This window comes from Hippopotamus amphibius, chromosome 5 (genome assembly GCF_030028045.1).
Source record: "Hippopotamus amphibius kiboko isolate mHipAmp2 chromosome 5, mHipAmp2.hap2, whole genome shotgun sequence".
Classification (NCBI taxonomy): Eukaryota; Metazoa; Chordata; class Mammalia; order Artiodactyla; family Hippopotamidae; genus Hippopotamus; species Hippopotamus amphibius.
The window spans coordinates 30,366,389-30,392,056 of NC_080190.1; the positions used below are offsets into that span (position 1 = coordinate 30,366,389).

Consider the following 25,668-nt stretch of genomic DNA (forward strand, 5'->3'; position numbering starts at 1 on the left):
TGTCAGCCCAGCGGAGCAGCCTTCATGCATGAAAGGGACCATATCTTGGAGTCACTGATTTATTTCCACCCTGTTACCCAGATGCCCTGATAAGCAGAACGGCAGGGTAAAATGAAGATTGCACACAGGCACATTCTTATGTATATCAGGAGACAGGGAGGCTCTGGGTGAAGGTCTTAGAGCTCAGATCAATGATCAGGTAAGCAATTAACTTGATTAGGGTTTTTTCTGGATTGGTATGAGAAACTGTGATTGACTTGCCTCAAGGAACTGAAGGAATATGGGTAGAAGTGGTAGACTTTAGAGATTTTGGGTGGCTTTGGGAAGTTGCTCTGAAAATCCAGGGTTTCCATAGAGGAAGAAGGAGAGTCCTAATGAAGTTTGAAAATGAGGAACTTTGGTGACTGGGGGTGATCTTCTGAGATGTTGATAATTAGTTGGAATTCCATTGTTGACAAATGAAAACAGAGATTCTGTGTTGGGGAGCTTCTTCCTCTTGAGACTGTACATTTCTTATATGCTTATTAACTCTGTTGGCAGATAGATGCTTGTTTCTCTGCCCAGTGTTCCCCATTTTGATCGCTTAATACTGAGACTTGGGGCTGTTGCATGTGGAACAGAGCCTTCCCTTGTAGTCTAGTTCATCCTGCGTCGTGTTTCTGATCATAGAACAAATTTAAATGGCAGTATTAATGGCAGTCTATAAATATTTGAAGAATTTTACTTTCTTTCTTTACTTTTTTTTTTGTAATGGTTTAGGATACCCTCTTGGCATCTACAACACCCTAGGTTCCAATTGATACTGAGCCCTTCCTCTTTCCCTGGACCACCCCCAGGTGACTATCTTAGCTCAGTCCACTGTCATTGTCATCTCATTTGGATTCTCATAATAGCCTCTTGCCTCTAGTCTCGTCCCCATCCTAGTACGTTCGGTACAGTGCAGCTAGAATGATCTTCCTCAGCAAAAAAAAAGCTGATCGTGTCACCTGCTTCCACACACACACGCGTGCACACACGCACACACACACACACACACACACACACACACACACACACAATAGCTCCTCCATTATCTACAGGGTAAAATGCAGACTCTGACCTGGGCATGCAGCATGTTTTATAACCAGGCTTCAAAGTGTTCTTCCAGTTACTCTTGCTCCCATCTTCCCAGGGTCCTGCCATCCCAAGGGCCTGCTATTTTCTAGACCTGCCAGCCCCTGCCATGACTCAGCACCTTTGCCTCAGCTGTTTCCTCTGCTGGGAATGCCCCCTTCCCTTCTCTGCCTCCCCAGTCCCCACCTCCAAGTCCTTCAAGGCCTGACGGAGGGTCACTTTCGTGCTGAAATCCTGAGCTCTCACAGGCAGAGCGAGTTATTCGAGTACTCTGAGTCATCACAGGACTATGCATCACTTGGGAAAAGCAGTCCTTACTGTGTTTAAGATACAATTTTGTAAGCCTGTCCCTCCCACAAGACCCTAGCTTCCTCCAGGGCAGGGGTGCTGGCTTACTTATTTACCTCACAAAGCTTCAGCATTTAGCTCCTAGCCTGGCACTGCAGAGGTCTCATTTGTTCAGTCAGCAGGTGTGTGCTCACCACCAGGCACCATTCTGGCTGTTGGAGCACAGTGGTGACCAAAACCACTGCCCAGCGTACAGTTTTGTGGGGAAAAACCGACAGTATACATAATAAATAGGAACATGATATAGTATATTGAAAGATGATAAGTGCTACAAAAATAGAGCAGAGGAAGGCATGTTAGGAGTGCTGAGGGTGGGAGTGAGAGCAGATGCAGTTTTTACTAGGGTGGTCACGGTAAAAATAGAAATGACATTTGAGCCAAAACTTGAAGGAGGTGCGGCATGAATGAAAATGGACAGTAGTCATGTCTTCTCTAGGTTTTTCTCCAGATTTCACGTTACCAGGTCCCTCAGCTGTTTTGAGGAGACAGACCTATTTTCTAGACCCATCACTGCCAGGTAGCTTCTCCATCTTCAGATCTTGGAATCAGACCACATGTCCAATTTTCATCTCTTGCCTGGGAGCATTTCAGCTTCTGAAACTACTGAGCCACTGCAGGTAGGAGGGCTTGTGGGTCATGAGATGGCATCCCAGTTTCCTGCTTGGACCATTGCCGCTGGGAGACTTGGGACTTTCTCTTTGGCTCTCACTTTGTCAGTAGTCTTCTTCTTCATCTAGCTCAGCCCGTGTTTATTGAGTGCCGTATGCCAGATACCGTGTGAATTACTAGGGATACCCAGACCAATGCATCAGAGCCTTGGCCACAAGCAGCTCCTAACCAGCTCTCCTGCTCCTCACAGGGAAGTTTTTACATCAGCAAATTGTGATCTCGGACAAGCGTTCTAGGGGCAGCGGGGATTTCTTCAGGCAGCGTGGCTAAGTTGGGAATACAGATTGTCTACTGGCACAGCTTTCTGCCAAGTCTTACTGGATTTCTCTTGTTCTGGATACCGCTGTTGAGCCACCCAGCTCCAGTTGCCTGGTTTCCTTTGAAGTTTGTATTTATTTCCTTTGCAATTATGATTTTTTTTCCTTCATCCCAAATATAGGACTTTCTTGAGCCTTAGAGCTATTTGCCAAAAATCAGTTCACAGAATGACCAAATTGACACATTATTGATTCACCAAAAATTTGTTTCTGCTGGTTGCTGATATAGTTTAGAACAACTTGTGTTTCATGGAAGCCATCTAATGTATGATGTATGTTTAGAAGGAATGATAATTTCTTGGGAATTTGATATGTCAAGTGTCATATACATCATGAATGTCAAGGATTAATTAATGTTAGTGAAGTGGGTTTATCTCTTCCAAACACATTTTCAATCTAGTCAACTGACTTTCTGACTTCTTTCAATTAATGAATATGCTTTCTGGAGTGGCAGAGAAAGGGTGGAATTAAAAGCTGAGCACAGGAAATAAAAATCTATGCCTGAGAATGTCTTCACTGATATCCACATGTACCTGTCACATATCCACGATAGCTCAAAACCCTGTTCAAGGGAAACCTTGCTCATTCGTACAGGAAGTATCGACATTCCTATACAAAGTGCTGATGTGTTTGATGTGAAATAATGAATAAAGTTGACATTCAACTTAGCTGATGACAAATCCATGAAAAATAAATGTACATTTGGGTTATATCACCTTGGTAGCGATTTGCATAAGGAATCCAGGTAGATCACAACGTGAAGGCCAAACCTTTAAAGTAATGGGAAGGGACTGGCGCTCAGGGGGTCCAGTGTAAAGAACCACATCTGACACTCACCGGCCTTTTCCACTCCAGTCCAGTGCCTTTGCTTCTGTCTGCAGTGGATGCCTTATTTCCGAGTGCCAGCACTGCTTCTGTTTCACGTTTCAGACAGTGTTCTTTCACAGGTGCTCAGATCTCTGAATACAGATGGAGTAGTGGGGAATAATAGTGGTCATTGGTATCGTTGTCTTGTTCCTAGCTTAAAGGGGATTTGTGCTTGTGATTCAGTATTCATCATGAAGCTGACTTATTCATCATGGCTGAATCAAGAAAAATTTTTTTTAGTTACTTTTAGGAGTGTCTTGTTTAGTTGTTTCTTGTTTTATGGAACATTTATATCAGAAATAGCTATATTTTTCTCTCTTGTTTTGGTGATCATTTTTGGAATCATTTTCTCTATCTAGCAGCATGACAAATTTTATATTTCTTTCCTCTTTTTTTTTTTAAGCAGGAGAAAAATCAAAGTTGAATAACACATATGCATGGGAGAGGCCCAGGAAAACTGACTCACTACTAATTTGTTAATAATCATTCATTCATGGGGTGACTCACTTTACCTCGGGGGTGTTTTTAAATGTACTGTTGGATTCATACTGTTCGCTAATATTTATTTGGGAAGTTAGCATCCGTATTCATGAAAGAAGTCTCTCTTTTTGTATCTTTTTTTTTCCTTTGTCATCTTTTAGCATTGGTGTTATGTTAGTTTTTTTAAAAAAGATTTTGGAAGATTTTCTTCTTTACCTAGGAAGTTTTTTGGTTTTGTTTTTTTTAACCTTTTTATTGTGGAAAATTTCAAATATATACAAAAGTATATAAAACAGTATAATGAACAACCCCCCATGGATCCATCAGCTAGCTTTAACAATGATCTGTATATGGTCAGTCTTGTATATTCCCCCACCCCCCTTGCCAAAGCTGAATTATTTTAGAGCAAATTACAGACATCTAAATCTATTTTTTAAATTATTAAAAAATGTTCCAAATAATGCATGAATACATTCTCCTTATTTTTTAAAAAAACTTGTAGATTAGACCAAAGTCCCTTTGACCACTATTCCTACATCCTAGGCCCCTCCCCAGCAGTGGCTGTTATTATCACACTGGCGTGTGTCCTTCCTTTTCGATAGACTTTCTTATGTGATCTTTTTCTTTCTTTCTCCTTTAGACATTTAAGCAACATGTAATTTATGACATTTCTCTATTGAAAGAGTTATGCTGAAATCTGATTAGAATTGTGAAAGGACAAAATCAAAGATGTTTAGGCAGAACAACAGAAGTAGGGCCTAGTGACTAGATGTAGAGTGAGAAGGCGAGGATTTATGCCCGGCCCTGCTGCTTACCGGCTGCGAATCCCTTGGCAAACCACCTCTCTGAATCAATTTCCTCATGTATAAATTGGGGATCTAGAACTTACTTTACAGGGCAGTGTGAGGGTCAAATAAGAACATGTGTGAAGGTATTTTGTAAATGGAAAAACATAGGACTTTTATTATTGCCCACGTGAGGCCATTTTAAGATGAGAGAGGCTTCAGGAGAGGAAGTAATATTTGTATATCACCTTTGTTCCGTGAGAACATTTCTAAGGATTAATAAGCCTTCGTTACAGTGATAAGAAGGGACATTGTAGATTAATGTTGATGGCAAGCTTGGGACATTATTTTACAGGCTTCTGTTGGAAGCCAATTTAAATCTTGGGATGGGTGCAAAGGGATGGGCTTGCCTTACAGGGCACACTATGATGGTACCTAGGTATGTCCTCTACCTCTGTGTTCAGAGGGGTGCTCCCTTGGGAGTCAGACTTCCAGACTTCCTGGGTGAAGACCTGGCCTTTCTGCTCAATAGCTGGTAACTTTGAGCAAGGTGCTTCAGGTCTTAGCCTTAGTTTCCTCATTTGTAAACATGGGCGAATAATACTTCTTCATGTAGTTATGACATTTCGTAGAGATTACACATTTAAGGAAGTGCCCATCATTACCATATTTTCCCTAATATTATCTGACCTCACCATTAAATAACCAGTGACCCTGCTTCTTCTCTTTCAGGTAGGAGGTGTGCAGTGTCTGGGGGGAACAGGTGCACTTCGAATTGGAGCTGAGTTCTTAGCGCGGTGGTACAATGGAACAAACAACAAGGAGACGCCCGTCTATGTGTCCTCACCAACCTGGGGTGAGTCCTGAAGCTGTAGCTAGAGGAGAAACAGAGGCCAGGGGAATTATCCTCAGGAGTCTCACTGCTTACGCTGAAAATGTAACCCAGCCCTGGATCAACTAACACTGAGAATGGCTTGAGCGGTGGATTATGGCAGTACATGGGTAACCTGATGCTTAGATTCAATTGGGAATACTTTTTCCCAAGACTCTCGGTGAACTTGTGTTTTAGTGTACATGAGCCTTCCCAGAGGAGGGAGGTCGCACTGCAGTAGGATGTAAGTCAGCATGACTAGGACTGGTCGAACTTGTTTCTGATTTCAGTCATTCCTCTCAATCTTAACCCCTCACCTCCATGTCACCCGGTGGCCATCGGGCCTGTGAGGGCCCTGGGAGCTGCCTTGTGTCCTTTCCGTTTATGCCTCCTTGTGTTTGTAAACCATTTAACGTCTTACCCCTTTGCTTGCAGAGAATCATAACGGTGTCTTCATCGCTGCTGGATTTAAAGACATTCGGTCCTATCACTATTGGGATGCAGCAAAGAGAGGACTAGACCTCCAGGGTTTCCTGAATGATCTGGAGGTGGGTGATTAGAAGAAAAAGTAAACAGATTGCTATGGTGTCAGGAAGAGCAGAGAAAAAAAAGTCTTTGGATCAGTCGATAAGTGAGAGAGTGTGAGACATCCTACCTAAGCCAGATGGTGGTTTCTGAAATGGCCTGTGAGGAGGAGGGTGTACCTGGCCTGTGTGTCCCTGACTCTGCCCACCACATCCCTGCTGGTATCAAGGCTGACATAGCTTCCTTCTCTCCAGAAAGCTCCTGAGTTCTCCATCTTTGTTCTCCATGCCTGTGCGCACAACCCGACAGGGACTGACCCAACTCCGGAGCAGTGGAAGCAGATCGCCTCCATCATGAAGGTAACTGCCTTTCCAGAGCATCTCTTAAAATAGTGTGCATTAATATTTGATGTATCCAAAAGCAGTACCTATCTACTGAAGAATTTGGAAAATGGAGAAAAGCCCAAAGAAGAAAATAAGTATTAACTATAAAGTATATTACCCAAAGAAAGCCACTGTTAACATTTTGGTATACAGAATTCAGGCTCTTTTCTTTTTTAATTTTTTTTCTTTCATGTAGTTATACATGACATGCATGGGTATGTCACATTACAGGTTGATTAAATCAGTTGATGACCATTTAGAGCCCAGGTTTCTTACTCTTGTAGACAATATACGTAATAAACCTCCTTTTTTATTGTTTCTTTGGGATAACTCTCTATATTGGAATTTCTAGCTCAAGGTGTATATATTCTTCATTAACATATTTAAAGAATATTTCTTGATAAACTATTATGCCATAGGTGCCAGGGGGACACGATAGTGAACAAAGCAGAGGGGGTCCTGCCCTCAGAGTGTACAGCCTGTTTGGGGAGACAGCCACATACTGTGAGACGGCTGTGTTGATGGGGTCCTGTGGAGGCACATAGCCCAGACTTTGGGGAGTGCGTGTGTTTTGGGAGGGTTGGTGGTAGCAGAAGAAGCCTTCCTGGAAGAAGTGGTTTCTGTGTTTAGACTTCAAGGATGAGGACAGGTCCAGGCTGGCAGGGAAGGAATGCTCCCTGCAGCGGGAAGAGCACCATCAAAAGCCCAAGGCCGAGGTCAAGGTCCATTTGAGAAAGTGAAAGTAATTCTTGGTATGGGCTAGAGTTCCAGGGGAGGGGGCAAGTGAGTGATGAGGCTAGAGGAGTAAATGGGGGTCAGGTCCTGTGCTGAGGCCTTGGACTTTATTCTGAGGGCAGTGGGGAACCCCTGGGAATCTTCAATGTCATGGAGTGACACGATCAGATGTGCCCTGTTGTCAAAGCAGCATCATGACACTCTAGGACAGTATACTTAAAAAAATAAGGTTTACTGAAATTGTTAGATTTGTTGGATGGTCTTTAGGTGAACAGAGAAGCAGATGTAGAGTGGAGTTGGATGCAGAAAGGAAAGAGGTAGGAGAAGCGGACAGAGTGAGACATTCCTTCCAGGCACCAGTTGGGGAAGGAAGGCTGGTGTCTGAGGTCGGTTCCAGGAGGACTTCCTGCCCTGACTCACTTTCCTTCCTCGCAGCGCCGGTTTCTGTTCCCCTTCTTTGACTCAGCCTATCAGGGCTTCGCATCTGGTGACCTGGAGAAAGACGCCTGGGCCGTTCGCTATTTTGTGTCTGAAGGGTTCGAGCTCTTCTGCGCCCAGTCCTTCTCCAAGAACTTCGGGCTCTACAGTGAGTGCTCTCCTGAGTTACAGCCCAGCTGCCCCAGCCCCGCCCCCACTGGAGCCCCAAGGCTGATTCTCCTCCCTCTTTTTAGATGAGCGAGTGGGGAATCTGACCGTGGTTGCAAAAGAACCTGATAGCATCCTGCGGGTCCTCTCCCAGATGGAGAAGATTGTGCGAGTTACATGGTCCAATCCCCCTGCTCAGGGAGCGCGAATCGTGGCCCGTACCCTCTCTGACCCTGAGCTCTTTAATGAATGGTAAGGGACTCAATGCCTGATGGACGAGGGCTGGGGATGCAGTACAAGGATTGTCCCATTGCATTTAACTTTCTCTTCCTTTTATTGGGTTGCCCAAAATGTTCCTTCGGGTTTTTCAGTACCATCTTACGGAAAAACCACAATGAGCTTTTTGGCCAACCCAATATTTTAGCAGAGACAGGACAAAACTACTTGAACCTCTTTGAGTGTCAGTTATTTTTGTAAAATAGGGCTGGGAACATGTGTGTAACACAGCACTGGGAACACAGGAAGGAGGCACTCGGTAAATGGGCGTGTCCCCCACTCTCCTGCCTCCCAGGTTTCCTCCCCTTAAAGTTGGGAAATACAGGAAGCAGTTTCTGATAGAATATCCAAATTCAAGTTAGTCCAACAATTTTGGGGCTCTTCATTCTTATATATTTTATTTTATTTTGAAACAGAGTAATTTTTGTATAGGAGTTAAATCTGCAATCTCTACTTAATTAGGCCTAATAAAATATATTATCCAGTCTTGAGCAGCACCTAGCTGAAGTCTGAGTTAAGACACAAGTGGTGTTATAGCCCGTCTACCCAAGACTAGCCATAAACTCCATCAGTAAATATAGTCCTTTTCCTCTGCCTAGTAAGTCTGTCTCCCTGGTCTCCTTATCCATTCATCTAGGCATCCATATACCATAATAGGCAGGTTGTGATCCCATTTTCAGAGTATAAAGTTACATTTTAAAAATTTTTATGTTTTCGTATACCATCTCTCCTTTCTGGATTGGTATTCATATTGCTGTCCACTCAGGACAGGTAATGTGAAGACAATGGCTGACCGCATTTTGACCATGAGATCTGAGCTCAGGGCACGATTAGAAGCCCTCAAGACCCCTGGAACCTGGAACCACATCACGGAGCAGATTGGAATGTTCAGCTTCACCGGGTTGAACCGTAAGTGGCCCCACCACCTTAAACGCTCACTCCTCACAGTCAGTGTTCTTGGCCTTGGCTTCCTTAGCTGTCTCCCATTTGGTCAGCCATTACTTTGGACCAGAACAAGTTAGATTTTCTCAGTGTGTCCCACCCATCTCCTGGGCCCCTTGGGTCTCAGAAGAGCATTATTGTGGCCTACCCTCCAGACCATAACTCAGGTATTTTCATTTTTGTGGACTTGGGAAGTGGCTCAGAGCCAGCTGGAAAGTAACAGGATTTTTACCTTGGAAGCTTGATTTATGAAACATCTTTTATAAATGCTTAGGCACCTTTTGGCTTTTCCTTAGTCTTAAGTATAAATATTACATATGATTATCCAGGGACCTAATTTCTCAGCAGGTCTTTCCTAGTCTCCAAGCATTGCCTGGGTTACAGCATTCTCTCTTTACTTCATAAGTAAGAACTTAGATTGGTAGTTGGAATTAAAAGCCAATTGAAAGTCTAGCAGGCAGCCATACACGATCTTGGTCAGCCATCAACAGGGTGTACCAGCAATGGGCCATCCCATCTGATGGTGGAGGACTCATTCATTTAGTAAGTAATTCCCAAGCACCTCAAGCCAAGCCACTGGTTGCGTGGTACAGATATGATCTCCTTGTGGAGCTTGTGTCCGAGTGGCTTTAGGGACAGATGTGTGCCTTTGGGTAGTAAGTGGAACATCAGAGGTGCTGGGAGGTACTGTAATCCAGGGCCATCAGCGTGCCTGTTTGAAATGGGCTCAGAAAAAGGTAAAAGAAAGGTGGTAGAGATTGTATGTTATAGACCCACTGAAATATTTTGGGGTAAAATGAGGCTACTCAAGAAAGTAAACGGATAGCTCAGTTACCTTCTGGTGTCCTTATGATTCTGGAATGGGGAGTTAGTTCACTTGATTAAGGAAAATCATCCTTATACAATTTTCAAGATATTAAGTATAGTGGAAATGGTGTTTAGTAGTAATATTCTAAAGCTCACAAGGTGGGGATGTCTTCCCATAAAATATCCATATTGTCCCACTCTCCAGAGTAGGAAATTAGTTTTATTATGAATTTAAAAATGGTGAGAATAGACCTGGGCTTATAAAGTTATATTTTTAGCACTTGGCATTTTTTACCCTTTTTAAAAACAGGGTTTTTTTTTTTCCTCCCAACATTTTGTTAGGAAAAATTTTAAACATACAAAAAAGTTGGAGGAATTGTACAGTGAACCCCATGTGCCCACCACCTAGTTTCCACATTTCTCATGTTATGGTACTTTCTTTACTACATTTTATCTATCAGAACAGGGGCTTTCGTCCTGAAATATTTTAAAAATTGTATATGTGTATATTGGTCTTTTTCTAGGGAAAGAGTCCCTAAATTTTACTAGCTTCTCAACTGTGATACTCCCCTCCCCCACAAAAGTAGAGACGTTTCTATTTAAAAAAGGGTGGGAGCCCTGTAACCGCAACATCTACCTCTGAGGCATAGGCTTTACAAGTGTGCTGTGCCCGTGGCTCTGTTGGTGTGTGAAGTTAGGCGCTATCTCCTTGGATGGCTGTCATTCACACAGTTAAAGCTGGTCAGGGTTCCTGTGAAGGCGGCTTTGTTTGGAGGGGCCCACAGGTAGCACTGAGTACAGGTTTTTCACTTCCATACAGAGGCAGTGTAGTATCCTGGCCAAAAGCTCAGACCCGGGAGTTACACTGCCTGCCTTAAACTTCCTTATCTTCCACCGACGAGCTGTATGACCTTGGGAAGGTCATTTAACTTCCGTCTATGCCGTTTATAACATGGGGTGATAAGGCTGTTATCAAGATTGACTGAGCTAATATGAAGCGCTTAGAACCCTGCCTGGCACAGAGTGTTTGCTTCTCTGGTGATTATAACTTTATTACCATTTTAGTCTCCTTGGGCTGCTAATAACAAAATGCCATAGACAGGGTGCTTAAACAACAGAAATTTACTTCTCATAGTTCTGGAGGCTGGGAGGTCTGAGATCAGGGTGCCAGCATCATCAGGTCCTGGTGGGGGTTCTCTTCCTAGCTTGCAGATGGCTGTCTTCTTGCTGTATCCTCACATGGAGGGAGGGGGAGGGAGGCAGGGTGGTGGGGGAGGGGAGAGCAAGTGCACAAGCAAGCGCTCTGGCCTCCTCTTTTAAGGTCACTACTCCCATCATGCATGCTTACCCTTCCGGCCTCATCTAAACCTAATTACCTGCCAAAGGCTCTACCTCCTAACACCATCACAATGAGGGTTAGGGTTTCAATGCATGAATTTTGGAGGGACACAAACATTTAGTCCATAACAATTATTATTATCCCAATCCCTCAAATTGATGGTGTCTTAAGGGTGCTAATTATTTAGGGGAAGAAAATCAGCTAAAACTCTCATGGCTTTGCAATAAAGCAAAAAATGCTCTAGAGTTTGCAGCCGAAAGAAGTACAGGCAGTCCCTTCCCATTTCATACAGCAGCGTTTCTGCAAGCTCAGGGAAAGCCCTCCTGCATGTGTGTGAATGAGAGCTGAGATGCGCCAAGCCCGAGAGGTCTCTGCAGTTTTCAGCCTGCAGGTTCACACACACAGCATTTATCCAGTAACTCTGCTTTCAGGGCCTTGTCCAATGTTCTGTGAAAATGAAATGTCAGAGGGAAGTTTCTCTGGGTGCTCAGGGTTAAGCAAATACAGGTGAAGGAAGAGATAAATGAAGCACTTCTTAATCAGTTTTTCATATCAATGGATTGTTCTTAAGTCTGTGGGTTTGAGTGGATAGAGTGTCTCAGTGAATGTAGTCTCCAAGGTGGTGTTGGGAGGTAGTCCCGGATTAAAATTCCCATCAGGAAGAACCAGATTAAACTTTCAGGGCATTAGAAAATTAGCTCATAAGAGTAGTTTCCAGAATCTGTTGAGTGTATTTCTCACTGTGTCAAATGGGCAAAATAACTCCTATTGTCTTGCTTCTCTGTGTTAGGGGGAAAGAAGGAAGCTGTAATTGTAATGAACTCTCTGGGCCTCCATTACTTAAAGGATTCCTACTGCTCTGATTATATATCTCTTTTGGTTTTCAACAGCTAAGCAGGTTGAGTATCTGGTCAATGAAAAGCACATCTATCTGCTGCCAAGTGGTCGGATCAACATGTGCGGCTTAACCACCAAAAATCTAGATTATGTGGCCAGCTCCATCCATGAAGCAGTCACCAAAATCCAGTGAAGAAGCACCATTCAAACCAGCACCACCAAAGCCGTCCTCTGTCTCGTGTGTTCCCTGCCTGCACAAACCTGGTTGTATACATCACAACTAGATTAGAGACTCCTGAGGGACAGAAAAGGCTGCTCTGATGAGGTGGCTGCTGTTTAAATTGGCCCCATGGGAAGAGAACGTCTCTTGAAAAGAAATGGGGGCCTGGGATTAGAACCCTTTTGACGGCCAGAGCAAATTAAGGCTTTTACTTGAGAAGAATAAGAAGGTACCTTGGTCATGAAATGTAGATGTCTTGCCCCCTCGCTGGAAGCAGGAGTGTTGCCTGTGTCACTCGTGCTCCTGTGTGTTGCTTTACTCTGTACAAAGTCGAGTCCCAAAGATCCAGTTGTCTGAAGAGCCAAGTGTGATTGTGGGTGTTGGCTGTGTCATTAAAACTCGTCCTCTTGACCCAGAGTGTCTGTCTCCCTGCTCTTTCTGCATGGTCGTGTCCCTAGCCCTAAGCTTGCGTTCTTTAGGGTGACCAAGGTAAGAAATATATTTATATCTCACCCACACATTTAACTGAAATGAAAGTTGCACAAAATAGTATTTACCCTTGCTATGTGTCGTGCATTCTGCTATTTTCTATTCTATTCTACTATGTTCTATTTCACTAAAGTAATAAAGTGAAAGTGCTGATTGAGACCCATGGACTTGATTTTGTCGTCCTCTAATGGGATGTAACCCGTGATTTAAAATGAATGCCATAGTGAGATTTACCAGTTGCCAAAGAAAAAAACTCAACTATATTCCTGCAATCTGCTTCCCTTTAGAGAGCTCACCATACCACAGCCCTTTGTCAGTGTTGTCCTTCAGAGGCCAGCCACCTTCATGTGTTGCTTGAGAAACTGAACTTCATGGATTCCTAGAAGGGTTGACATCACTCAGGGTGATTCGAGAACCCAGTCCCTCCCACAGTAGCTGGAGTACCTCTTAGACTATTGAAATGACTAGAGCCACTTAAACATAGATCACATTTTCCAGGGAGGCCAAGGGACTCTCTAAATGATGATTTCGTAGAATTAAATATATTTTCCATGCATATAATTAACAAAGGATTACTCTTCAGAATTATAAAGAATTATAATTATAAAGGATTACTATCTAGCATTTTTTATTTTAATTTTTAAAATCCTACAAATTAGAAGAAAAATGCAAATAACTAGTAGAAAATTGAACAAAGGATATGAACAGGTAATTCACAGGGAAAACTCAAACCAACTATAAAAAGTGAAAATGTTCTGAACATGGCCAGAAAAAATGGAAAGGTAATGAAGGTAACAAGTTACCATTTTAAAGTTACCAGATTGGGGAAGTGGGATATATGGCACAGATACGCTGGAGAGCAATTTGGCAACATTTTGAAAAGCTGAGGATATGTGTACTTTACAATCAAGGAATCGTATGCACTTTATGTATACACTTTAGAGAAACTCACACATGTGCACCTGGAGAGCGCCAGGGGGGCGACCAGAGCCCAGTGTAATGGTGAAGAGCTGCAAGCCCTGAAGTGTGCGGCAGCAGGGGATACATCAGCACACCACATCCAGTATCGTCACAGGACGGGACACGGCACCACAGCTGTGTGTGAGGGCAAAGCGCACACGTAATTTTGAGTGGATGAAAGGTGCAATGAAATGCCATTTATGATACCACTTCTTAAAATGTGCCGCACACTGCAGTTGCTTATGAATACATGCATACGTAATATTTTAAAATATAGGTAGGAAAGGTGCACATCAGTCTCAGGAAAGTGGTTACTGAGTGAGGAGAAAGGGAGTGAGACGGTGAGGCGCTTCACTTAAAACTGATATTTTCTTTAAAAATTATATATCTAAGAAATATGAGGAGAGGCTTTATTGATAAAATTAATATTTATTGGATACAATTTGCCATTGTCAGGCATTATTCTCAGCCTTTTGTATGTATTGGTTCACTTCAACACAGTAGGCACTTATGTTATCATCACCCTTTGCAGAGGAGAAGGCAGGCACAGTAAATCAAGTAACTTGCATAATATTAATATTAGTCACATGACTAATAGGTGATAGGGATTTGAACCCAAGAAGTCTGGCTCCAGAGTCCATACGTTTAGGCTATTACTCTACCCTGTTGCTGGGCCTTATTCTCTCTGAATCTCCTAAAGCAGGAAGGGTAAGTACAGAGCAGTTCTCAGGGGCTCAGTGTCGCCTATGACCTGTTCGGTGTCAAGGACAGAGTAGGCTACATGGCCTAATCTGGATCTCTTTGTGACTCCAAAAGGGACAGGGTGGCCATGTTCATCTGAGGCTGCCTCCTACACCTGCCTCTCCCTTCTTCAAAATACCTGTCTGTTCAGTCTTCCACTCTTCCCTCCCAGGGCCCTTGGCACTCCTCACCAGTTCCTTCTTCAGGCCCTGCCAGGTTTGGGATACCATATGTCTCCTCGTGGTTCCTGAGTTGGCAAATGGCACGACAGCCCTTTTGCCGTTCAAGGGTAGGACCACAGATCTTTCCCCAAGAATCCAGTTATACTAGAAACAGAGTTTCCTTAGTGGCAAAGTAAGAGCTCCTCTCCATTCCTCATACCCAACCAACAGCAGCCGGAAGCCTTGTTCGGGCAGATCTCATGTCACAGTGGAGGATTCTGGAAGGAACAGGGCAGTGAGAAGTAACTGGAATCTGGGCATCTAATGCTTACTGAGCACTTACAGGCATTATCTTAGTTAACCCTCACAACTACCACCAATAACCCAGAGGGACTTCGCACCCGCTCCTTACATGAGGCTGAAGCTCGCAGTGCTAAACGACTGAGTCACGGGGCCATCTTAGAGTGGGAGGCTTCTGGGCCGGGGGTGGTGGCACCCAACACCTCAGCCTGGGGACGACTCTGAGGCTGAGAAACTGGAGCTCCTGGAGTGCAGGTGCGTGGCCCTATCCTATAAATCTTGTCAGCAAATCAGGAACACTCAGTGTTGGGCTGCATTCCACAGGCCTATAAGCCTTGTACTAACCCAGCCTCAAGACGGAAGAAATAAAATCCTACAATCCTGAAGGACGATCAGGGTCTTAGAATTCATAAACTCCAGCCTCTCTCTCAGTGCGCGAGTCTCTTCTGTGTTGTCCCCGACTCATCACTTTTAATTGGAGTGGGTGGGGGGCTGGGTTCTTTCAATACGCGGTGAAACATCCCATTCTATTAATGGAGCACGTTCATTAAAAAGATCTTGTTACCTTGATCCAGAATTTGATCTCCATCTGTCCTACTCCCCCGGTCCCCCACCCTTCCTTTAAACCACAGACACTAAGTCTACTGGCACTTCTAATTGATGACCTTTTAAATATTTGAGGAGTAGTTGTTATTCCTTGTTTTTGCTTCTCTATGTAAAACTCCTCCCTCCATGATTCTTCAGGGTTTCCACACAGATTGTGGTTTCCAGATCCTTCACCACCTGGCTGGCTCTCAGCAGTCCTTCAGAGAACATGTGCAGGTGAGTGATTGGGTCTGGCAGATGGGAACCAACTTTAAGTGATGAGGTGACTTCGCGCGTATCTTTTCATTGCCTTTCATTCTATTTTTCTGTCAATATTTGTTCTCCTTCCCATTTAAAGATGCTTGCCCTTCATAAGGGAAGATGGGAAAAACTGGAGTCAAATGATTCTACCTCCTGTCAGTCTTCTTTTTGTGTGTGTGTGTTGTTTTGTTTAAATAATTAATTTATTTGCAACGTTGCATCTTTGTTGCTGCATGCAGGCTTTCTCTAGTTGCAGCGAGCGGGAGCTACTCTTCATTGTGGTGTGCAGGCTTCTCATTGAGGTGGCTTCTCTTCTTGCAGAGCACAACCTCTAAGCACGTGGGCTTCAGTAGCTGCAGCACACGGGCTCAGTAGTTGTGGCTCGAGGGCTCTAGAGCGCAGGCTCAGTAGTTGTGGCACACGGGCTTAGTTGCTCCTCGGCATATGGGATCCTCCCCGCCCAGGGCTCGAACCCATGTCCCCTGCATTGGCAGGAGAATTCTTAACCACTGAGCCACCAGGGAAGCCCTACCTTCCGTCAATCTTCTATCATTCTTCCCAAACACAGCTTGCAAACCATGAATTCTCAACAAGGGTGATCGTACCTCTAAGGGGGCAAAAATTGGTTCATGGGGAAAAAGAAAGTCTGAGATATTAAAGTAGTTTCGTGGTCCTCCAAAGCACAATCTTACTTGACCAAATCTTATTTCTGGGTATTTAATTTCTCGGTTGAGGAGAATTTGAATTTAATTTTTCTCTTTAGGAGAGTTGCTAATGAAAAACTGGTTGAAAAGACTTCTTTAAGCCAAAGTATACCTACCAAAGTGCTCAGAATGTTTTGAGCATTAAAAAAAGCCCCAACCTCCGTGGGAATCTGGCCTTATCCTTTCTCTTCTTGCATATATTCCCCACAGCATTTTTCTTTTTTCCCATGAGTGTTCACATGAATGGGGCCTCTGAGCAAGTCTGGGAAAAGCCAGGCTTAGCAAGTTACAGGTTTCTTTACTGCAGGGCTTCTCGCTGCTCAGTGCCTCTCACATGCAGGCGCTCTCATTTCTTTCTCAAAACCACGCTGGGAAGGAGGTGTCAAGCCTGTCCCTGTTTTATAGGGAAATAGGCTGTGAACAGTTAGCTGAATTGCTCTAGGTTCCACGGCCAGAAAGTGGCGGAGCCTAAGGACGTGTGTTTCCTCGCAAGCGTGGACAGTCCTACCTCTGACGTTCACAGTGCACACCTGCTTAGCACAAGACCTGGCACATAAAACTCTCAGCAAAATAGTTGTAAGTATTATTTATTTACTGCTAACAAATGTAACAGCCTATGGAGGCTCCTGGGAAGAATCACGACTTGTCCTGGTGCAGGTCACTCGCTAACTGTCCTGTGTGCTGGTTGGAGACTTTGCTCAGATTCCAACCTTCCACAAAGACCTCAAATGCCCCAACCTATCTGGCCGTCCCCTCGCTCCTGCCTTGGTTTAAATCAATAAGCCCTGCCCGCTCCCTTGTTCCTTTTCCCAGCCTTTGGTTGGATATCGCTGGAATTAGGCCCCTTTGGCTCCTCCCCACAGGGCCTGCAGAAGCGAGCCAGAGTGATCAGGACATTGTCTCTAGTGCTAGACTGGGTTTGGCCCCCAAGACCTCGAACTTGGAAGGTGCCCAGCCTCCTGCCTCACACATCACAGGGCTCCGGCAAATGGCAGCCCTTCTCTTTATCATCCTCGTGCTTCTTCCTTGTCTAAAGTCACACTCTCGCTTCCCATTTAGGTTTTATTTTCCATTTTTGGCATTTGTTCCTGCAAAATCTTATGCATCTGACATCCCAAAGCAGAGCGCCAGGGCTTTCCTGTAACCTCACCGGCAACCTCACACCTGGTCTCAAGAGGGGTGCCTCTTCAGGCAGGTGGGTCTCAGGTAAGATAATTATGTGTGTACACCACCCACCCTGCACCTCAAATGAAACCACTTCGGAACTCTGAGATGCTGGGGCAAGGAAAACAGCCACATTCCAGGAAAAGCATTTTTATTTTATTTAAAAATTATTTACAATTTATTGAGCCTTCACAAATGCTTTATTTTAAAATCCTCTGTTTTTTTTTTTTTGTTTTTTTTTTTTAACCTGAAGAAAATCTTGGGTTGGGGCAGGGAATAGGGAGGGGAGTGATGACAGGCTCCTTAGGCATTTTGCAAAGGGATTAATGCAACAGCAGTGGCCTAAGGGGTAATGAAAGGAAGACTAGCCAGGCAGGCCCCCTTGGGCCACTGGCCAGCTGGGCAAGACAACTGCATGATGGCAGTCCTTGTTTGAAACTCACTGTTTACTGGTTTAGGTCGGAGGTACCCAGCACTGAGGGCTGACACTTTGCCTGTTTCTACCAGGCAAGAGTAGGTGTTGGGGGTGGGTGGTAGCTGTGAGTTATCTACAAAAAGTCATGCACTGCTGAGCCTCAGGCAGAGCCAGGCAAGGGATGTGAAGTCACAATACATTGCTGAAAAAGGCATCTCGAGCTGGAAAATCTACTTCCACATGCTGTGCCCCTCCTGTCTGTAACACCTGCTCTGGTTTGGCGGGGGAGGAGGGACCAAGTTATGTGAGGTGTAGGCTGTACAATACCATAGGGTGTGCCAAGGATTTCTGATGACTTCCACTTGGTGGGTGCCAGCTTTCCCCATCGATTTGATGGACACTTAAGAAGACCATTTACAACTAAAAATCTGTCTCGAACTACCCAGTATTCACTTCACTCTGCATTGCAGAAACTCTGGGCTGAAAGTTCCACTAGTTAAAATAGTGGGTTTTAACACTTTGTGGGTCTGAGACCTTTAAGAATCCTATGAAATCTTTAGCCCTCTGGAAAACACACACAGAATGGAGGCTCTAAGTTCTGACAGAGTTAGGGGTTTCACAGAGCCTCTGAAGTCCAACAGTGGAGCCCCTGGACTGATGGACCCCAAGTTAAGAACCCCTGAGTTAAAGGTTCCTGTGGGTAAGCATTTTCTTTTGAGATGCAAATAACCCAGAGGAATTATCAGCCTTCCCACTCCCCATGTGATTATTGATTGATTGGGTGTGGGGAGGTCGGAATAATGGTTTTGGAGGAAGGTGAGGAAAGCCTGAATGATATACCCCAGAGAAAAGTTAGGGAATGGTTTGGAGATCAGCAGGTAGTACTGGATCACTAGATCCCTGGCTCCCTGATCTAGGGAACCCAAGGGGTGGGATATACATCAGAAAGGGAGGCAGGTGTCCAGAAGACAACCTTGTCTTACTTTCACATTTTCCCTAAGGCTGGCTGTGTGGTTCCTGATCAGAACAAGTTTATGCTTCAAGTAGGTCTGTGCAGTCATCCTGCCATCTGGTGGTAATACTTGGAATTGCATCTGCCCCAACATCAGGTGAAAAACTAGAGATCTGGTATATTCTTGGAATAAAGTACACTCAGCCGACTTGCTGGAGTGGAGTAAGGGTGGGGGGTGGGGGGAATAGATGAAAAAAAGAAGAGTGATTCTTCAATGTTCCAGTGTAATACACACTTAAGTCCCATGAGAGCTTGCATCCTTCTTGGCCGACCTGGGCACTCTTTGGTTTGTCATGGCTAAAAACTTTTCCGCATAATTTTTTTTTTTAACTTAAAACCTGAGGTTCCATCTCTGGCTCCCAAATGGGTTTCTCTGCTCCCTGTTCCTCCTCTTCCAGAGCAGATTTATTGAGGGATTGATGACTATTGATCAGGAGCCAAAATAGATGTGTCCCTGGGAAATACAGTGACTTGAGGTCCCATCTCACATTCTTTCCATTCCAGCTGAGACACACCTCCCAGGCTGCTGGAACCCTTATCTAACAGGAAACTGGTCACTGACAGTTTTCTGTCCTGTAACTTCACACGCCAACGTGACTGAGTTCCGTTGCTCTAATGTTCTGAAGGGATTGTTGGTGCATCTCCTGAGCTAAGCTTCCTGTCTGCTGCTGCAGCCTCCTTTGTGCCCGTCTGCCAGTGGCACCTTCTGACCTAAGCTAAGCATGAACTATGGTGCCAGGGGACACCAAAGAACAAAAAGGGCGTCAGGGCTCCTAGAGTGGCATTGTCAGCCTGGGGTCATTTCTTCTCTCGTCCCAGACTGTGCTGTGGATAAGACCATTTCTAGCATGTTCCACGGAGGCACCTCATTCCGTTATGGCCACCGCAAGGCTCTGAGTCAAACTGGAGGCAACGAGGGAAAACCTGCCAAACCGACAGCGAGGGGTGAAGAGGCGGTAAGGAAAGCAGAATGCTCTGTCAGGGAGGCCTTGGGGAGAAGCAGATGATGGGACGATGGGTTCTCCCCAGAGCGCTGGAATCTCACACACCCAGCGAACGCGGACTGCTCTGTCATGTGATAAGAGGCGTTAAGTTGGACTTCTCCTCAGAGGCTCTCTCTCCATCTGATGACTTCTTCCTTTTTCGACCACCTGAAAAACACAGCTTGTAAGGATCAATCTGTAAGACTGGGAGGACACTGAACTCTCTTGGTGCTCCAAGCTCTCTTCAAAATAGAAGCAGGAATGGAGAAAAAGCCCTTGATAATTTGGCACAAGTAAACTGCATTGTCTCCTGGTGCTGACATCAGCATATTTACATTGTGTAGGATTAGAATGCACCTTCCACCTGAGATGACATCTCCAAAAAGCTGCACACCCAGGCTAGTGCCAATGGGATGGAGATTTCCTGGAGAGGATTGAGCGAAGCCCACGTAACGCCTCAGGATCCTGCCTCCCCATCCCCAGCTCAAATGCCTGCCAGACACCCTCTGAGAGATGACTGGGCTCATGGATTTTGATGTCCCTGGCTCAGGTGGTGGGTGTAGCTGGGATCCACCCCCAGGGACCAACATTCACTAGATCAGAGGCAACCTCCCTTCTGCATTGGGGCAAGTGAGGGTAATTATATAACTGTCCTCAAGGATAGCAGGGCACTCTGTTCCCAGCACCATTGTTTTTAGGAAGGAGTATTTTTCACCTTATTCTCTCTGCCATTGGCTTCCTTCCACAGAGGACGTTGCTTTCCTTTTTATTGAGTCTCCTGTACACAAATTCTTTCTTCAAAGGACCAGACTGTAAATATTTTAGGTTTTGTAGGCCATTTGGTCCCTGTTGCAACTACTCAACACTGCCACTGTGGCCCTCAATAACAAGTGGGTTCTATGGTCCAATAAGTCTTTATTTTTTATAGGAATGGGCAGGGGAAGGAGGTCAGGATTTGATCTGTGGCCATGGTTTGCAGACTCCCGTCCTAGATGACCACCAACTCAATGGGACAGATCCCCAAACTATCGAGGGTGCAATACTGGCCCAAGCCCTGTTATGGGTTTCCACAGTTGTACCTCATTAGGGTTCCCAGCAGGAGTTAATGATCCCTCCTCCAGGAGTAAGATCCTAACATGTTTTTCGTACTAACCAGCCAGTGGGTGGTTTTCGTCTGGGTGAAGAGCTACTCACTCAAGGTTCTCAGCAACTTCTTGCCCATGGTTTCCTCAAAGTCGCTGCTGCAGGGGCTGGTCTCTGTGTCCAGGTTGATAGGACAGCATTCACTATCTGATGCTGAGAGAAAGGAAAGAAGAAAGAACACAAGCCTTTCCACCTACACACCCAGGGATCCAGGTAGGGCGTTTTGGTTGATGTTCCTCAGCAAGTGAAAGTTCAAAACCAGATTACTGCTAGTCTCTGGGGCCCTAAGGAAAGGACGAGCCTTGTCAGCAAGAGTGATGGCTGACCTCAGTTTCCTAATCTGTAAATTAGGCCTAATAATAACTATTGAGACCTAATATTTAGGGAGCATGGTACCAAGTACTGTGATGTGCCCTCCTATAAATATTACCTCATTTATGCTCAAAGCTACTTCATGAGCTAGCAACCGTGATTTATATCTACTAATGTAAGGAAACATATCTATTAAGATAAGGAAACCTAGTCTTCGGTTAAAGTAACTTGCCTAAAGTTGCAGCACTCCTAAATGGAGAAGCCAGGATCTGAATCCAGGTGGAAACCTAGCTAACAGTGTCCTACACACTGTTTTCCTAGGTGAATGAATTAAGGTGGGTCTAATGCATGGTGGGTGCCCAGTAAGCCTTGTTTCCCTTCCCTGGTGGCATAAGGAGGTGGGAGGTTTCACGTGGGGGCTGGGGGTCCCAGACTTCCCTCAGCTGGCTCACCCTGGGCCGTTTCAGAGCCTGATGGCCTTGACACCCACCCCTACTTGCTCCTGTGGCGCCCAGTTTCCCTCCCTGACCTGCTCTCGGAGGAACAGTTGCAGGAGACAGCGAGAGGTGCTGTGTGCTCTGCTGCTCGAAGTCCGTCATTTCCTCCTGGGTGAAGGCCATCTCCTCCATCCTCAAGTACACGACCTCACTGGGGCTTCTCAGCCCATCTGAGCGGCTGCCTGGGGAGGACAGTGAGTGTGTCACCTCCCTGCTTTGGAGAAGACCTGGGGCCCCATAAGGACAAGATGGCAGCTCTGGGCAGGGCTGAGGAGGAAGGCAGGGCCGTCCCTAGCCTATGGTAGCCCGGTCCATCATCCGCTCAACTGACTTACACGGCAGGCTATTCCTATTGCTCAGGAGGGTGACGGCAGGGTCATCCTTGGGGGTCTGGGGTGTGCCCCGGGTCATGGGGGCCTTGGTGGAGTCTCCATCAGTGAACACCTCCATGTCGGGGGACTGGGGTGAGCTGTCCATGTGGCAGGCAGTGAGCGCATTCTGGTACTGCTGCCGCGTGACCTGGAAGGAAAAGGCAGAGAAGGGGCCAAAGCTCAGGAGGAACTGGATGTAGCCCACCTCCCTGAGCTCAGAAGCAGCCCCACTAAGGTGCTTTGCAGGTTCTCCTGGCTTAAAGGACAGGAAAGTTTCCTAAACGACACTTGATAAGCTCAACAAAGCACTTGATATTACTGTTTGGGTTCTTTTAACTAGTTAGTTTCGATCTGGTTTCCAGTTTAGTTAAAGAAGACCAAATGACCCTTTGCCTAGAAAATATGGTGTGAAACACACTGCCTATTCAAGACAAAGGCACTGTCCATTGGTTACCTGTTCTAGGTATCTCACAGCCTTGCTTACACACTGCTTCCTCTCTTTCAGTTAAGAAAAAACTCACAAATATCATGTCAATGTGTCACCTTAAAAAAAATTTGAGAAGGCATCACTCTGGAAATGTATTCAGGGAATCTCCGCAGCTGCACTTCTAGATTCAAGCATAACTTTTTGTCAGTTCCCTCCTCTTGGTCACCTATGAAGCCTTTTCTACCTAGCACAGTACTGTCCAAGAGAAATATTACATGAGTTACATAGGTAATTTAAAATTCTCTAGTTGTCACATTTTTAAAAAGTAAAAACAAACAGGTAAAATTAATTTTAATAATATATATATTTCATTTAACCCAACATATCCAAAATAACTTCACTTCAACATGTCACCAATATAAAATAGTTAATGAGGAATCTTATATTCTTTTTTGTACCAAGTCTTTGGAATTCAATATGTATTTGACATTTTACTAAACATCAGTTTGGATGAGCCACATCTCATGTGCTCAACCGCCACATGTGGAGACTGGCTACTTTATCAGACAGTGACGGTCTAGCAGATCAATTAAACGGCTCTGCCCAGTTTTGAAAATCCAGCCTGGCTTGGCCATAATGTCCCACTGCTTGCCAGTGCAGAACCACTGGTCCAGCTCAGCTCCTCCTTCACATTCCTTGAATGCACCACATTCACTCGCCTTCCATCCCTATTTATCAGTGTCCCCGCACCCTCCCCCGCGCCGCCCCCCCCCCCCCCCCCACCCCGCTCTTGGCATTGCCTTTACTCTCCTCTCATTCTTCCCTAATTCTTACAGGTCTAATACATTAAGCCAATATAATGCTTTCAATAAAGTGCCATACAATTTTGTAATCGATTAGATACTACCCTGCATTGGTCACTGTCACTTGACTTAATGTTTCTTCTCCCCAGCTATATTTCTTGAGTATAGCTCATGGTGCCTAGAACCATCATTACTGCTCAACAAATACTTACTGATTGGCACTGAGGGAATCAAACCACTGTTCAAAAGACAATATGTTCTTGTTCTCTTTTCATTACTGTAGCTACAACTATTTCTTAACAATAGCTTGAGTTCAAGTTGTCTTATATTCTGGCCAGTTAAGAATCTAGCATCCTCTAAATTACAAAGGAAATGGAGAGCTGTTTATCTTGAAACTAACAGAAGTAAAGGGTACAAAATACTCCTTTGGGATATTTTGACTTAGCAGTCAATGTGTCCAGAAGTTAACCTTTCAGCCAGTGTAATATTTCCAATCATTTTATGATGTTCTGTTTATATTTTCAACTTTCAGGTGGTTTAGTCTTCCCTCAAAACACTATTCTGCAATTTAGAGATTCTGCCACCAGATGGTGATGGGGCATCTTGGCCATGGTTATACATAGTCTGGCTATACGACATCTGCCAAACATTCTTAATTTAAAAATGATATTTACAGAATACTTCTAAAAAATTCATAAGGATCCTTTGGTACCTTCATAACTTATTAACTACTATTAATCAGGGCTTTAATACCTTTCCCAGAAAATCACTGGATACACCTTTCTAATTTTATCTTGAACTCAAATTACTCCTGGACTTAATGAACAGTTCTAGAGCTTAGTCTGTTGGACAGGAAAAGCCCTTGCAGTCAGTCAAAGGGGCTTCGGCCAGTGAAATCACCCCTTGAGCTTCCTAAAAAACTCTCTTCATATTAAAAAAAAAGGCAGGTTTGAGGAGATGAGTAAAAGAGCAGCCTGAACATGGCCCTAAAAGTCCATTCAGTCATCAGGAAAAAAATTTCAGCATCAGTTTACTGTATCACCTTAACTTACAATAAAATAAGAAACAAAGGAGAAAATCAAACCCTTATGTTAAACAAAAGCTTGAACTCACTACGTCCCCTTCTGTAGAACAATCCATTGCAACTGAAGTTTTTAAGAGACTAGAGCCACAAGTTGAAAGAGGTTTCTAAATAATGCTTTAACTGTTTCTATCCTCCCCTCAGCTTCTACTTTTGACATGTAGTCTTCTCAATTTCAAAATATCTAGGTAGAAAAAAGAACCATGTACTGTGAGGCTTGGCTGCCCCAGTCACAGCAAGGTCTTCTGGCCTGAGAAAAAGGATGACACTTGCACCTAAGAATTGACCTTGGATTTGGAGTTCTCAACACCCCACTGGCTCACATCAGGAAAGAGACTTTCCTTTTATGTTCCTTGTTATTTATGGAATGTTCCCCTTCCTTATGTTTTAGGGGTGGATATGTGAGATCAACTGTAAGTTTTAGGAAAATCCTTACAAACTTAGTGTTAGGTATTCATCCTAACACGTTCCTTTCTGAGGAGTTGCCCAATCCATCTGTTGAAAGTGCTCTCCAATCTATGCACTCCCAGAGACGTTTCAGAAAACTCTAGCTCATCATAGTTGCTCATGAAACGGGACTCCTCAAAATCTCATTCACTTTTCTCCCCAAAGCCAAATATGGATTTTCTCAACTTACGATATAAATGGTGTTATAGAATGAATATGTTTGTGTCCCCTCTAAAATTCATATGCTGAAATCCCAACCCCCACGATGATGGGGGTAATTAGGTCATGACGGCGGGGGGTGGGGGCGGGGAGCCTTCATGAATGGAATTGGTGTCCTTATGAGAAGAGAGCCTGCTTCCTCTCTCGCGCGTGCTCTCTCTTTCTCTCCTCCCCGTCATATGAGGATACAAAGAGAAGACAGCCATTTTCAAACCAAGAAGTGGGCTCTCATCAGATACCACCTGGATCTGCCAGCACCTTGAACTTGGAGATCCAGCCTCCAGAACTGTGAGAAATAAATGTTTGCAGTTTAAGCCACCCAATCTACAGTAATTGTCACAACAGCCCAAATGGACTAAGACACATGGAAAGACCTAAGAAACAAGCTTAACAAAAATTCCCAATGCACTTAAAACAGAATCCAGACGCCGTAGTCTGGCCTAAAGATGCCAGGCAACACTGCTGCCAACACTCCATTCCCAACTCACATAATG

General features: G+C 44.6%; 2 protein-coding genes across 5 annotated transcripts in view; one reads left to right on the forward strand and one right to left on the reverse strand.

Annotated features, from left to right (window-relative positions):
• GOT1 (glutamic-oxaloacetic transaminase 1) overlaps positions 1–12,742 on the forward strand; it is a 45,912-nt gene extending 33,170 nt beyond the window's left edge. For both annotated transcript variants that reach the window (XM_057736325.1, XM_057736324.1), the window contains 7 exons: positions 5,312–5,435; positions 5,886–5,998; positions 6,230–6,334; positions 7,529–7,679; positions 7,765–7,930; positions 8,721–8,863; positions 11,933–12,742. In XM_057736325.1, the coding sequence (XP_057592308.1) occupies positions 5,312–5,435; positions 5,886–5,998; positions 6,230–6,334; positions 7,529–7,679; positions 7,765–7,930; positions 8,721–8,863; positions 11,933–12,072 (942 nt within the window). In that variant the 3' untranslated portion in view covers positions 12,073–12,742. The remainder of the gene's footprint in view (positions 1–5,311; positions 5,436–5,885; positions 5,999–6,229; positions 6,335–7,528; positions 7,680–7,764; positions 7,931–8,720; positions 8,864–11,932) is intronic.
• A 4,986-nt stretch (positions 12,743–17,728) lies between these two features.
• The window catches only part of CNNM1 (cyclin and CBS domain divalent metal cation transport mediator 1), a 52,579-nt gene continuing 44,639 nt past the window's right edge, over positions 17,729–25,668 (reverse strand). For 2 of the 3 annotated variants that reach the window (XM_057737550.1, XM_057737549.1), the window contains 4 exons: positions 22,162–22,345; positions 21,859–22,008; positions 21,069–21,170; positions 17,729–20,042 (listed from right to left, as the gene is read on the reverse strand). In XM_057737550.1, coding sequence (XP_057593533.1) covers positions 19,963–20,042; positions 21,069–21,170; positions 21,859–22,008; positions 22,162–22,345 — 516 coding nt within the window. In that variant the 3' untranslated portion in view covers positions 17,729–19,962. Of the gene's footprint in view, positions 20,043–21,068; positions 21,171–21,670; positions 22,009–22,161; positions 22,346–25,668 lie in introns of those variants that run through there. The other variant, XM_057737548.1, reaches the window with a different exon arrangement.